This window comes from Conger conger, chromosome 15, assembly GCF_963514075.1.
Source record: "Conger conger chromosome 15, fConCon1.1, whole genome shotgun sequence".
NCBI lineage: Eukaryota > Metazoa > Chordata > Actinopteri > Anguilliformes > Congridae > Conger > Conger conger.
This window is the reverse complement of record NC_083774.1, coordinates 10,420,823-10,435,980: the sequence shown is the minus strand read 5'-3', so window position 1 is coordinate 10,435,980 and position 15,158 is coordinate 10,420,823. Positions and strand designations below refer to the sequence as shown.

Genomic DNA, 15,158 nt, shown 5'->3' with positions numbered 1-15,158 from the left:
GAACAAAGCATTTAATTGACAGTCAGTGTCATTTAAGGGTAAAGCGCCTTGAACTTTTATAGTTGGCTTAAATAAAATAAATTCTGCTTGTTGGTGTTTTGCAATCACAGCTAAAACACTCCGGTAGATTAAAATAAAGCCGCCGTCTGTTTGACTCAAAGTACCTACATTAAAGCTGTGAGAATTTTATAAAGCTCTGGGGAGTTTTCAGCTGCAGTGCCGAAAGTAAACTGCAGAGATTGATGATGGAACCTCTTAAGGGGGAAATCCTTTTTTGACAAGATCAATCAATTGTTCTCCTGGCTACTTGACTTGCATGATGATGATGGTGATTATTATTATTATTATTATTATTATTATTATTATTATTATTATTATTATTATTATTAGGCTATCATTATTTAATGCTATAATAGGTTGGTGTATATTTGAGTATAATCGCATTCCATACATAATTAATGAAATTATTTAATGTAATTCATGATTGCGTTTTAGATCGTGATTCTTTTTTTAAATTTTGCCAATGCTTTTCTCTTTTTGTCCATTTAAAAAATATTTTACATTTGCTTTCATATGTATATTGAACAAGAGCCCATAATAATAATCATAATAATATAACAATATAATAATAATCATAATAATAATCATCACTATCATCATCATAAAAAACACCACCACCACCAGTATTGCAAATGTGTTCATACTGAACTCCCTTTCTTTAATGTGCAGAGCGTCGGTTTCTTACACTGGAATTTTTTTTATAGCCTACCCAAACTGAAAGTTTTCACAAACCTGGTTTTAACAGTTTGTCGTTCTTTTACATAGAACATATTATAAATCGTAGTGACCTAAGAGTAATTTCGCATTTGAAAAAGTATATCTGGGGAAGCCTGGACGAAACACCACTTAATCTGGCAACACATACATAATTAGAATAGGTGCAAGCGGACACATTAATATGCTGGAAGGTTTGCGTCATTAGGAGTGTCGTTGTTTCTGCATGGGTAGAGCCTGGCTTGTTTAGGCCATCTCAGGGAAGATACACCCTAAGAACAGATTAGCAATGAAAACCTTAAATTAGGAGCAAGTCTGACACCTACCTGTGAAAGTGGGAAGAGTTGCAATAAACTCCTGGGCTATCTAGTTGACTTCTTTGCCATTTACTGTTCGCAGCGCCGTAGAAGTACAACCGACACTTTGCCAATTGCGGAAGCATTTGAAGTGAAGATAAAAAAAATGCAAAAATAAAAAAAGTTTTGTTCCCAGGCTGTCACTTTAAACGTAACATTGCCCCCAATTTAACAGCTTTTCCGCGCTTAGGAAAATTGTAATGAGGACTAAATTTGGCATAAAATCGAACTCATTAGCAAAGTTCGCCACCTGATCGCTTTGCATAAAACACGAGACGAATTAGGTGTAAGTGGGTTAAATGATTGCTCTGCAGTTTTGCATGATCATATCAGTAGGCCTATTGACCTGCTGCAATAATTTCGATATTATTTACTTTCATTTTAAAAAATCCATGTGTCTGGCCCTTACTCATCAAATTCATGATTTAAATATGTCTAGCAAATTCACAATGATCGACAGGTTACAGGCGTTTCTGTTGTTGTGGACGTCAAAACATTGTACAGGTAGGCCAAAAGGGAATTACAAATGTGCCCGTGCCTATTCTACCACCCCAGTGTTGTATAGGACACAACGTGCTAACATATAATGCAGACAATATCCCATAATGTCTAGCTATTTGACAAAGTAGATGGTGCAATATTTAATAGGATTGTTAAACGTCATTTTAATAATTGACATTTTACAAGGCGACTGCAAATTGATCGATAAGCATGTCTTTCGTTTTAAAGAAAGCAAAAGAACTGGCTAACACTCAGGGGAATCAGAGGTCAAAATATATAAGTTATTACTTTGAATTATGAAGCACTCTGAACACCAGAACTTATATATGTATCCCCCCCAAACCACTGCTGTACATGTGATTTATCATAATTTACTTAAAAGATAGTGTATTGTCCATTTTAAATACAAAATGCTACATTAAATATACATATTATAGTTTTAATACAAATATTCTCAGGTGGCGGCAGCGTTTAAGACAATTCTTAGATGTTACATTTTTTTTTTTTTTTTTTTTTTTTTTTTTTGGATTGGACATCCATATTTCAGAATAAGCATTTTCTCATTGAAAATAACCTTTGTTTCCTTAGGAGTGTTTTATTACTTGTAAGCCAACACATATAATAAATAAATGTCCATGTTTTCGGAGAGCCCAATATTAAATGTTTGACATACCTTTCTTTAGTTCATAAGGAGAGTCTTTACAAAGATCTATTTGTGTTTGACTCCTGGCTTTGCTTTCTCTCACCAGTGCTTCTGCCCTATTTAAGACAGTCTGGTTTAATCCATTAAAATGTGTTGCTGACCCCGTGTTGGAGCCGTGATTACTGTGGAGATGTCCAAAAGTGCCATAGTTCGTATAACCAGGGTAGAAGGGAGACGTGTAGTAAATAGGCCTAGAAAGTACTGTGCTGTTTGGGAACGGGCACTGGGGGGGTGACCGCGACGGTGACGATGCGTTGGCCGTGATGACGGTGCTTTGACCCGTTCCGTGGGTCTGCGGCAAGTCGCTACTTCCCTTACACCTGTCCGAAGAAGTCGCAATCTCGGCAAGAGACCAAAGTTTTGGTTTGGGGGCAGAGGGAGGTGAATGAATCACAGACGTAGCATTGCTGCTGCCGTTGATGCCGCTTGCTGTACTTGATGTTTGGACGATCTCAGTCGGCTTCTCTTGCACAATAATCTCGTTTCCGCGAGGCACGTTTGGGGGGGAAGAAGTGGTGGGTTTTGGAGAGTGAGACAATTCTGTCCGGTCCTCTTGTTCTTTTAATTCCGAGTCAGTCAAAACTGGATCCACCTCTTTGCCAGGATTCTCATCTTTAAATCTGTCGCATGTAATTTCCCCCGGGTTCCGTTTATGTTCTGCAGAGTAATAATACAAATTAAGTAAATGTAAACTTCATTTTCTAATCAATTTGAACCTAATTACAATTTACACTTTGTGCACTTCTTTATTTGTCCAAATCTCCTTTCAGGAAAAGTATTTATTTTATTTTATTACAGCGTGGTTTGGACTACTACTAGCCTGCTACTATTATTATTAATAATTATAATAATAACGAGTCATATTATAGCAAATATGAATACTAATAATACTGCTAATAATAATACACTATAAAATATATATATTTACTGAAGCAATTCAAATTGATTACATATCACAATATATATATATGTGTCACCAGCAATACTGAAGCACAAGTCAAATGAAAATAGTTGATTATTATTTAAAGCAATTGTCCCATTATAAATAATTTACCACCATTAACTAGCAATCAATTTTGCGCCCTGAGTGGAAACGACGGAGATGAAAAATTGATGAATTTCATACAGACCTGACTCGGTGTCTGTCGAGTCCCCCTTGTCTATGGGCTTGTGTGGCTCGTCATCGTCGTTTTTCTCCAAATCAATATTTTCGTCTTCCTCCTCATCCTCGCTTCTGTTCCTCGGGGTCCATGTCATCTTATTCTCTTTCTTTAGCCTTCTCCTGGCGTTGGCGAACCAGGTGGACACTTGCGTGAGGGTCATTTTGGTGATGATGGCCAACATGATTTTCTCGCCTTTTGTGGGGTACGGGTTTTTCCGGTGTTCGTTAAGCCAGGCCTTCAGAGTGGCCGTGGCGTCCCTAGTTGCGTTTTTTCGGTAAGCAGGGTCTCCATAGGGATAGGAACCCAGGGGAGCCGCGTAGGGGTGATATCCTATAGACCCAGCCATGCCTGTCGTGTGATCGTATGGAGAGCCCTGGAAAAAAAAAAAAGATTAAAAACTTGATTTATAATTCATGAAAAAATGGGCAACTCCTATTATGGAAAAAAAATTAAGAAAACATTTAATATGAATAGTTGTAATAATAGAATGCAATTAATGTGAATAATTAAAATATCAGAATAGGCTAAATGTCTATCGTGACATTGCTGGAGAAGCCGTACAATTTAAAATAGGTCAGTCAGTTTCGTTTCTTTCATTGTAGATATTGTTTCTAGTTTATTCAATATTTATATAAACGAAATTGGCACGCGTATTTTTTTCTTATTTTTAAGATAATGTATTGCATTAAAAACTACCCGACTATGCGCAACAATTTTGTTGTTTAAGGCGTGGAATCCAATTCTCTTCTACGGTTAAAAATGCGCGTCCTTTGCACAAAAGAATCTTGTACATTAAAAACCACAACAGTGTGGCTAATTAATTGGGTTACACAGAAAATATATGTGGATGATCGACATTCATTACAAATATGTTGTTCCTGGACTGGTCTATCTACTGCAGCTAATACATTCAACTTATATTGAACACCGCATTAACGAAATAAAAGTACGATGTTGGTTTTGGAGTGCCTGAGTTGATATATATTTAAAAGAAAAGAAAATAGCACACAAATAGTTGCTGGCTGAATGCGAATCACTCAAGTGGAAAATGCATGCAAGCCACTCGAACAATTGCATATGCAAGCACAATCATGTTGTTTACGGTTGATATTTAAACTGATTTTCATGAAAACCAAAAACAGACTGTTTTTCCAGTTCTCTTTTAAAACAGTTCGCATAAATCGTATTGTATTGTCTTCCGCAGAACACGTAGCCAATCCTTCATTTTGCTCATAATGCTAGCAATTAATTACACGTGTGGTCTATAGCCTATTTTCTTGTATGTATATGTATGATTTATTAAGGGCTTCTACCGACTGATAGGATAAACTGGAAACCTACCGCTGAAGGGGTACCAGGCACCGCATTCACTAATCTGCTTTCAGTAGCATATTGTGCACAATAACACAGATTCGAAAGTTTTTACAAAGCCGAGCAGTATCTGAACTGAAGAACGAATATCGTTAGAGAAAGCCACTCACCACATACGAAGTAAATGTTGCTGCCGCCGCAGGGTCTGCGCTGTATTGAAGATGTGAGTTGTAGCCAGGCGAAGGACTGCTGAACGCTGTAGATCCAGCATAGGGAGCAAAAGCAGACCCTGACGACGATCTTCCAAGTTCCTCGGTCCTGGGTCCAGAAATGACGCTTGTACTGTACGCCGGGCACGAATACAGTGCCAAAGAAGCTGACGGCTGATACAAGTAGCCCTGAGGATACGCCATGGTAAAAAACGAAAATAAGCCACTTACTTGTGCACTTTTCCTTTATTTGCTCCTGCACTTTCTGATCTGAATCATAGAGACTCGCATCGGCAGACCGATGTCTGTTTCTCTCTATGCTTATCGAAAAAATAAATAAATAAAAAGATTTAGATTGCGATATTTGGTTGCTGTCAGCTGCAGCTGATCGGCTGTGTTTACTTGCTTTCAGCCTTCTTTTTTGGTCTCACTCCCTCTCCTTCTGTCTCTTTCACTCTCTCTCCCTCCCTCTCTCTCTCCCTCTCTCTCTCACTCACTCACTCTCTCTCTCTCTCCTTGTCATGCACTGCAGAAATAGTTTTTTTGCCTTCAGATGGAGGACTTTGCTTTGGAAAATGTCCTGCCAAGATGCTAACTTGGAAATTCAGGATTCTGACGCCTACTACGTGCTTTACGCTCCTCCTTTCTGGGTGTAGTCACCGAAGGAAAAGGCAAGCTTATGCTGGGTCACCACAGCCCAGTATAATGATCGATCTCAGCTCCCTGCCTCTCTCCCGCGATTCCTCCCTCTCTGTCTCCCGCCTTCTTTCTGCCTATCCTCTCTCTTCTACTAACGAGGCGCTTTGCTCCTAGACTCAAGTGCGCCAGCATCTGGATGACAATCTACTGCCAGCCACTAGATGAACTCCAACTTTCGGCTTCATTTAAAAGAATACTTGAAGCTATCGGTTCTAGACGCGAATGATCGCAAATTCACTGTTGTCAATGTCTCGCCAGGTTTGCCAAGGATATATTTATTTGTTGTTTGCTAGTTTCATCTTGGGCATTTTCAACGTCCGTTGCCTGTTAATAATAAGGTTACATTTAAACATTAATTTTACTCTTCAAATGAAGCTGTTAGTATGTGCGGATACTAATTATAAGTTTGTGCACAGCAGAACAAACGGTGAAAGGAATAATAATTGTAAACGTTGGCGAAATCTTTAACATGGAGCCCATTACAATGCATACATCAAATCTCACAGTGCTAAATCAACTCCTCAGGGTTCAGCAGGCAATATTTAGTTAAAAATAGGCTTCTGCACGTATTTTGCTTCTGAGTATTATCCCTGAACAAAGTAATAGGTTAACTGTTGGCATGTATACTATAATGGCTACTTGCCAATATATCCAGGAATAAACCAGCCAGGTATTTCTTTCTTGGAGATCGCAAAAAAGATCGAAACGAGAGGAGATTATTGCCATACGAATGACGGCAAATCCGCGAAGGCCAGAGGATGTAATCTGTTTTGATGCTATCAAACAGATTCCCCAACAGGAACATATCCAGATTCATTTAATTCCGTCTGTTTCAGCAGCTGTGTTAATCTAACAAATCAGATATCACTGTGATATAAAGCGATGCATGTTTTAATATCTGGATTTGAGATATCACTGTTGATACGTACTGTACAACGACTAGTGCTTCTTCTAATAATGGGGTAATACTGACGTTGTTCAGTGAAACTGTAATCTGGTTTGGCTGTTTGAAATTATTTCCGTAAATAATAATAATAATAATAATAATAATAATAATAATAATAATAATAATAATAATGGTAATACTATTAATACCAATAATAATAACAATAATAACAACAACAATAAAATACGTATTATTATTAGGCATACAATTAGGCTATTATTATTATTATTATTATTATTATTATTATTATTATTATTATTATTATTATGCTATTATTATTAGGCATATTATTATTATTATTATTATTATGTTACATTAGGTCTATGTTTAATAAAACTTACATGTCTGAAACTCACAATGGCCGTCTGCAATATCTGCTGTAATATAGTGGAATACCGCGAAGAGATGTCGAAGTCTCCGGCGCACCGAAAGGGATCGCTGTAGGCGCTGCTAAAAACTAGGCCTGTGTGAATTCGGTCACATGTTGCTTTACTGTGAAAAACCTCCGGGAATTCCAGAATGGGTGACGCTGATGTACAGCCATTCACCACAAGACCTAGAAAACAGTGTGCGGAGGTTAAATGAATTGAACAATGACAATGATAAAGATGGCACAGTTTAATGTATAATAACATTATGATTATGATTATTATTATTCGTAGTAGTAGTAGTAGTAGTAGTAGTAGTAGTCGTAGGCTAGTAGTGGTTTAAAATGGGTAGTGGGGATGTAAAATCAAATACATTGCAATCAACTTCGAGAATTATAATGTGTATATATAATGTATATACAGTATTTCCACACCCTTTACACCTTTCAACGAAATATAGAACTACAGTTCCCTTCATGCTTATCTGACGTTAAATATCATTGACCAATGTATTACTTTACTAGTGTAATTGACGTTACGATTGGCCAATGACATGCGCAGTTATAGAGAACTAGCGTGTCAGTTGTCAAGGATACGGAGTAGAGCGAGCCAATCCCAAATTCTGATCCTGGATCGGTTTTATCTTTTTACTGCATGGTGGTTGTGATGAGAATTAGGGTTTCATAAACTGATCCTGGATTGGCTCTTGGGGATAGAACGTAAACTGCATACAGGCATACCGGAAGAGGTGACTGCCGGCGTTTGAAATGACATCACAATTCATTTAAACATTGTTATTGGCAATAATAACTTCCTCGACTCCAGCTCCTGTTTTATAAGGGGATTATTGTTTCTGCAATAGAAGAGAGAACAAGAGAGAGCAATCATATGAACCTGGAAAACAGATTAATGGCCGCTCTCAATCGTCCATACCTAGATGGAAAAAGGTAGGCACTGATTGCGCGGTCGCTTAACTAACTGTATTCTGAAACAACTAGCCAACAACAAACAGGCCTTGGTGCATCTGCTAGAATGTCTTGCTTCGTCCATTTGATGCTTAGTCCATCTGACGCAGTAGATGAAATGTAGGCTACTAAAGTGATGTTATTTTTCAGCCTGCTGTAACTGCAGTGGATAGGCTAACTGACGGGTAAAAGCAAATCTCTTAAACCAGGCAGAGCTGGATATAGTGAAATACAATTTTTTTAAAAATTAGAATGAATCAATTGAAGATGATCTTTTATATATTACACTTAAAGTTAATTCAAGAACTCAAGTAATTTACGGTTGTTGCGCGTGCATTATTTACGGTGAAAGAATGCGTGTGGCTCTAGCGCAAGTTATGGGGTGCTTTTGCATTTGAAAATGCGACGCGCAAAAGATAGATGTGATTAAATAAAATAGTGTCTGTATTGCGATACTTCATTGCGATAAATCATATACATTCTGTCGTAACAATGTGGACCGAAGGAGCTATCGGGAAACTCTGAATACAAGTAGCCTACAAGCTGAGGATGAGCCATGTGTCTTGAGTTGTGGATCAGGCTCTTAATGCCTGTGGGAGTAGGCGTAATCTAATTTGGATTGTCTATTATTAGAAAGCATAAGCTATCTATTTTAGCGGACTAATTGCAGTGTAGGTTCACTCGGAGGTTGGTGAAAGTGTTGCCGTGAACCATTTGGCAGCATTGCCGGAGTTCTACTGTTTGCTAGCCGCTGTCAACATCCGTGGCAAATCAGTAGTATCGTAGTCTATCCAGCCTCCAAACAATTCATACGAATTTTTAATCTTAATACGATTAGTTCACGCCAAATTTACTTTCATGTATGTTTGCTCAGTGTGCCACTTGACAGCTGGCTGAAATTAAACAATATTTTGATCACGATGCCAATGACCTATGTATTTCTACAATATACCATTTAACTTTAAATGTACGTCCACTTAGAAGCATTTGAAGTTGATGCACTTAAATTCTGCATCGTGTCACAATTTCGGAATTTTTAAATGTGAAGTCTTAACTTGTACAGCATCTTATAGTTAAATGCCCAAGCAGAAGAAAAACGCTTTGAACATGTAATGGTAATAATGGTTGTGTGTCTGGTGATGCTGTTGCTGTTGTTATTTACATTTTTTTTTAAATATATTTTTTTATTGTTTTTGTCTCTTTTCTAGTAAAGCTAAGTGTCATAGCATTTTAGCCATCCTTCTAATGTATGCTCCAGTATGTTATTATTTAATATATTTTTCATGTTTCTTTCTTCATCAGACATTCAGATTGACAGCTGTGCATATATACATTTGTAAGGACTTTTATGTAATGGAAATACAGGTAAGACAATCATTTCTCCTTCAGTCAGAATAAGTTGTTCCACCGAACATACATGCAAAAATAAAATAATTACCCTTCACAATCATTCATGAAATGGCAAATGGGTACTAAGACATTTGAATATTTTTCGGACTGAATATTTAGTCCCAAGTGTATATGTAATACCATTTTGTGTAATACTTATTTTTACATTATAGAAATTATATTATTCATATTCATGATTATGCATATTATTATCATGCATTTAAATACATTCTGCATTTGCAACATACAGCAAGCATATACCATCAAAACATAAAGTATGTAAATATAAATTATGGGCACTAAAACAAACCAAAAACAGTAATAATTATATGGTTTTAGCTCAAAACAATTTTGTGAATATCAGTGAAATAATATAGGAAATTAGTCAGGAGAATGTACCCAGAAGGTTTTGGAAATGTAATTGCATATTTACAACAGTGTTTAATTTTGCACCAAGTGTATTGCCATTTACAAGGTATATCTCAGTAAGTACCCACATCCAAAGAAACAGAGACTTGAACATGTAATCCCAATCAGTTTAACAAGGGAACCTATCCAGCGACCCTGTCAGATCGTACTGTTGTCTTCTGACAGCACTAATTATTTTCTTGTCGTTTTTTTTCAACAAAGGTGATGGAGGCAATTACATTGTGAGCACAATTGAATTAAGAATTGAGAACAGAGTATTGTTTTCAGACACATTGTAGGCTAGTTTTGGTTCTTGGTGATAAACATTTAGGTTTTGTAGCTGCTAATTGGAAAGCAATTGGCCAGGAATTTCCAGGAATGATCCATGATTTCAGTTGACAAAATTTTAGGTGGTCAATATGTTCTGCTGAACTGAACTGTTTATGTTACTCATATTTTCTTGCATTCAGTCAAGTAACCTATGAATGCTGTTGTCACTGAAAGTTACAAAGCTTAGCTAGGTGTCAACCAGCAGCTAGGCCAATGATGGTATTCGCGACCTAGCTATGCTTCAGTTTTTTTATGTGAACTACCTGAAGCTAGCTAGGCAGCAGTTTAAATTAAGTATTGTGTACCTTTGAAGCCAACCAACTTTACGTTATGAATGAAACCAGCCAGATGTGCCGTTCTTGCAAATACAAAGCTAACAGGAATGGATAATAGACTAGCTATTTCAGGCTCGCTATTCCAGTCCCACAACATGTTGCATTTACACATGTAGAATCACATGCGCATCTTTGTCTAATATAATTTGTCATCTTAGTATCCTGTAATTGGTTCCCATGAAGAGGTGTTGTTATTGGCTGATTTGGTTGGCTGTTGGTGTGATGTCCAGTGGGAAGAATGAATTATTGTGAGGCTGGAGCATTTATTTATTATTGTGAAGCATGGGAACATTAAGAATTTGGTTTAACATTGTAAGGAAGTAGAAGAGAATAAAAAACACAAAGTAGTGCAATTTCAGGCTTTAATGTGTGAAGTTATATGTTAATTTTATATGTTCTCGGTACAGAATATAGCTCTCAGTGCTATATTCGTATGCAGTTGAACACATTTTCAACACAATTCTCCTCACAATGGTTTATTGTGAAGCTGTTTAACTGTAAAACAGTTTTTTGTGAATGAAGAGTTTGCCTTTAATACTAAAAATAGCCGGTTAATATGTGGTGAAAATCCATCACCTCTAAAGCGATTTTTCTACTAAGCAGCAATAGAGAGGACAAGCGATGATTAGCCATTGCACTTGTCATTGGATGCAGTGTCAGGAAGAAGTACAGTACGTATATGAAAGTAAGCTAAGCTAAAGCTACAGACTTGAGTTATGATATACTACTCACCTACACAGCGCACACTGCTACGTATGCACACTTATCGTATTACTAAGATGAGGTTTGTACAGTGCAGCTTGCATCACATGAAATAAAATGGACGTTTAAAGCAATATGCTTAAAAGTCTGCTTCTGCCTTCTGAGTACTAAGGTCAGCAAAATAAAACCTCTGCAGTTTGAGTCTAAAGTAAATTAAGTGATTTCTTTAAATAATCAAATATAATACTTGGATACAGTAGTATTGTGTGACAGTTTTCACAATTATGTGCTTAAATTCAATTTGCACTTGACTCTATGCTTAAAATCCTAAAGTCTGACAATTTTTTTTATGCTCTGGCCTTGTTATCGTTCTGTGTACAAGAAATGCAGCATTACTAGGATTACTTACAATTTTGTTCTGCCATATTATTTAGCTTTCTTTGAGGATACTTAACCAATTGTGATTGATTACATTGTTATGCTAAAGAAAGGTAAATCAGTTGGTCATAATTGTGTTCTGGGAAAATATTTAGTTCAATTTGTAATGTAGGGGCTGTTTCCTTAAAATGTGCTTGAAAACGACTGAATTTAAATATACCTTGCAAATACATTTGATAACATTTAATGTTTATTGAGTGTTTTCACAGCATTTACTGTTGTAGCTGTGTAGCAAGTGTAGTAGAGATTAGACTACTGTAGGAATATTGACTGAACGTTCATGTGACTATATTGCTCTGTTTTATACTGTCAAATGTGTTTGGGGCATTTTTATACTTTGCCATGCATATCTTCAATTTTGTTTATCAATACCAGGTATTGAAGTGAACATTTTTTTCAGTCTATAAATGATCTAATTTTGCAAATTTATTTAGTCTCAATAAATATTAGATGTAAAACGATTGAAACGATACCACACCTGGGCATTTATACACTGAAAATTAACTTGGGAATTGTCTGGTTTCAGATTAGCAATGCGTCGAGCTTATAGACTTTAGCCAGGTACTATGTGTCCTCAATCTTTATAACAATAATAGGGATAATAGTGTGTCTCAGAGCCCATCTTATAGAAATAGCCCCATCAATCTGATGGGAGAAGGTGTGAAATATTGGCCAGCCATACTGGCTTCGGTTTGGAGACCACGCTGCTAATCAAATGGAGTAGAAGCGGCAGCAGCCATTCAAATGAAGTGTTTGTTTATACGGCTGTGGTGGTAGCACCCCCCGCCCCGTGTGCGCCTCCCCCTGTTGTTCGCTCCCAATCCCTGAATGGCAGGCCCCACAACCACTAAGTGTTTAAATGATGACACCATTATGTGAAGTGATTTTGAAATGAGAAATTTCAGACAAAGATTGCGCTCGCTCCTGTCTCCCCCCTCGTGCACTTCAATGCCAGGTCTGCAGATTATGATTGATTTGTTTGTGACAGATTGCAGGAAGCAGCCATTGATTTTTCAATGTTTTATCTGAAAAATTATTTACAGTTGTAACCGTGGGGAGGTATTTCACATGGACTGTCAGTGTTTGAAAGACTGGGATAATATTCTCTGCTCCATGACAAGACAAATTACCTGTAATGAGCACAGTAGCTGAAGGGTATACTTTTATTTTAAAATAAGTCAATAACCCTAGCGACTAAACGAATATTGATTCGGCCTAATGAAGCCTGAGTAATGTGAAAATGAGCTCTTCAAGGAGCCCGCTAAAGCATTGCCTCTCAGCACATTACAGGAGCCGCCGCGTTCCTCGCTGCTGCTCTGTGAAATGATGCAGATTATGGGCACATCATTAGCAGACTTTGCGCCATTTCTTAGCATAGAGGCTACAGATGGGCCCTGTGATGAAAGGTATCTCCTCATTGCTCCTCGTGTAATATGCAGCGCAGGTGCGTTCTCCATACGGCCTTTATTTTCACACACCTTTTTCTTTTTTTGGGGGGGGAAACGCATTTTCAGGCCACCATTTTGCAAATGGTTTACAGCTCCGAAATATGTCCTACAACGTGTCCAGAGGAACGAGCGCTGTAGGTGAGTGTCAGGCTTGCATCTCAACCAGAAAAAAAAAGGTTTAACCTCCTAAGACCCGCACTCTTTTTTGGTATGCATTTTTAATTTCTCTTTTCTATTTTGGCTTATTGGGACTAAGCATCATCTTTTGACATGATGTTCAAAGGTGAGTGAAAAATGCAGTTGTAATGAAATGACGTGTAATGATCTTGTTTAAGTTGCGTGTGTGATTTCTTTAGACCCTCGGTGACTGTGTGCGGTGGCTGCAGTTTCCTCCGGTCGTTCAGGCTCCGCAGACTTCTAGGCCCCTGCCCCAAGGCGGGCTGAAGGTGTGCCGTGTCCGTTCAGAGGAGGCATGACGCTGGGGTTTGGTTGATGAGAACAGCTGCTGGGGAGCTCTTGAGAGGCAGATTTGAGGACCCCCCAGGGTAAGGGGGAATGATGGCCATTGACACCTCGGGGACCCCCAGTCAGTCAAGTGACAGGGCCACTCTGTTTTGCAATTCTAGAATGGCGGAGAGCCTCGCTGTCTCAGTCAGACGGCTAGGAGGAGGGGGTTTGGTCCTGGACGAAATTTGACATCGCACGCACACGCACACACACACACACACACACACACACACACACACACGGGTGCATACATGCACATGCCCTCACATATGCACGCGCATATGCACACATACACTCGCACACACAATGCAATGTCTGACCGCGTTTATTTCGGGTGGTTTTGACATTGCACTTGTGCGAGTAGGAGTCGTAACCTCATTTTCTCAGGTAGACATTTAGACCCAGTCTTTGAACGTGATGCTTGTCCTGGTGTCTGCTCCAGTGAAGCTCCAGTAAAAAGTCAGGCAAAGTTGCTCCAGAGCTGCGGCATATTGCAAGTTCAGTATGCAATATAAGGCACTACATGTAATGGATTCACAGAAAATGCTCTCTCCTCTGACAGACAGTGGCTGGCCAATTTCAGTTCTTAAAACACAATTTGAAGTCATGAGTGAGTCTTCACTTTGATGTTTTTATTTTTATGATAAAGAGTGGGGGGAAAGGCCTTCTTTCCTTTGTGTGTGTTTCTCATTTTATTCCACAGACATTGGATTTTGTGTTAGAATAGCTGAGCTTTGCATTAAAGCACCGCGACTCTGGTAATTTCCTCAAGAGACAAATATTGATTCATTCTCTTGCCAGGCATAAGGATGAGCACGGCACTTTTGTTCTTCAATTGCAGGGATGGAGTCAAGCGAAAATAAAAACTGATAACGTAAAATATGAAGGACATTGTTGCTGCAGTGAGTGCAAACCCATTTATTTTTGTCCTACACACACACTTGCACCGTATGTAATCAGTCAATTAATGATAATTAAATGGCAAAAAGGATGGAGTCTGGTTGATGTTTTGTTTTGTTAGAAGACTATGTGGTGGCTTTAAGAATGTGCTCATCTTGGATACTTTAATCTTGGACATGGTGGTTATTAAAAACCCACAGGGCCCTGGGGACTTATACTTTTGAAGTCTTCCCAACCTCACCCCACTAAATGCCTTACTAGGACACCAAACTTCCAACAGACCCTGTCTTAACATGTCATTAAGGGTATGTGTACACAGACACCTACCTTCACATGGAGCAGTAGTTACTCTTGCAAATTCAGGGACGTATGACATCAATGTATCAAACCACAACATAGGAAATTAGATATACTGAAAATAAATTTCAACGCTTATATCAAGACAATATATGCATAAACACACACACATACAACACACATTATTGCTCCGTATCTTCTGCAGTATATTACACTTTGGTTGTTTTGACTCACATTGGTTTAGAAATGAAACAATGAATATGAAGTTGAAGTGCAGACTGTCAACTTTAATTTGAGGATACAGCCATATTGGGTGATCCTTGTCTGAACATTTATTTATTTACACATTGTCCCCCCATTTAGGGGACTAAAAGTAAATGGACAATTTTTTTTTCAACTGTTTCTTTGC

At 38.0% G+C, this 15,158-nt stretch overlaps 1 protein-coding gene and 1 long non-coding RNA gene across 2 annotated transcripts; one reads left to right on the top strand and one right to left on the bottom strand.

Moving 5' to 3' along the window:
• Positions 1-1,770: 1,770 nt before the first annotated feature.
• LOC133111779 (Iroquois homeobox protein 5a-like) lies at positions 1,771-5,442 on the bottom strand. Its single transcript, XM_061222365.1, has 3 exons — positions 4,979-5,442; positions 3,465-3,870; positions 1,771-2,991 (listed from the first exon to the last, which is right to left on the bottom strand). Exons 1-3 carry the CDS (start codon positions 5,219-5,221, stop codon positions 2,288-2,290), a joined length of 1,353 nt encoding a protein of 450 aa, XP_061078349.1. The 5' UTR covers positions 5,222-5,442; the 3' UTR covers positions 1,771-2,287.
• A 2,372-nt stretch (positions 5,443-7,814) lies between these two features.
• LOC133111780 (uncharacterized) lies at positions 7,815-13,789 on the top strand. Its single transcript, XR_009705016.1, has 4 exons — positions 7,815-7,977; positions 9,298-9,360; positions 13,402-13,590; positions 13,672-13,789. It is a non-coding gene; the product is annotated as an uncharacterized LOC133111780 (long non-coding RNA).
• Positions 13,790-15,158: the final 1,369 nt, after the last annotated feature.

Coding starts and splice junctions, on each gene's coding strand:
- LOC133111779 (XM_061222365.1), bottom strand. CDS start 5,221: ATGGCGTATCCTCAGGGCTACTTGTATCAGCCGTCAGCTTCTTTGGCA. Junction 3,871..4,978: donor CAACATTTACTTCGTATGTG/GTGAGTGGCTTT, acceptor TTTTTTTTCCAG/GGCTCTCCATACGATCACAC. Junction 2,992..3,464: donor CTCGACAGACACCGAGTCAG/GTCTGTATGAAA, acceptor ATTACTCTGCAG/AACATAAACGGAACCCGGGG.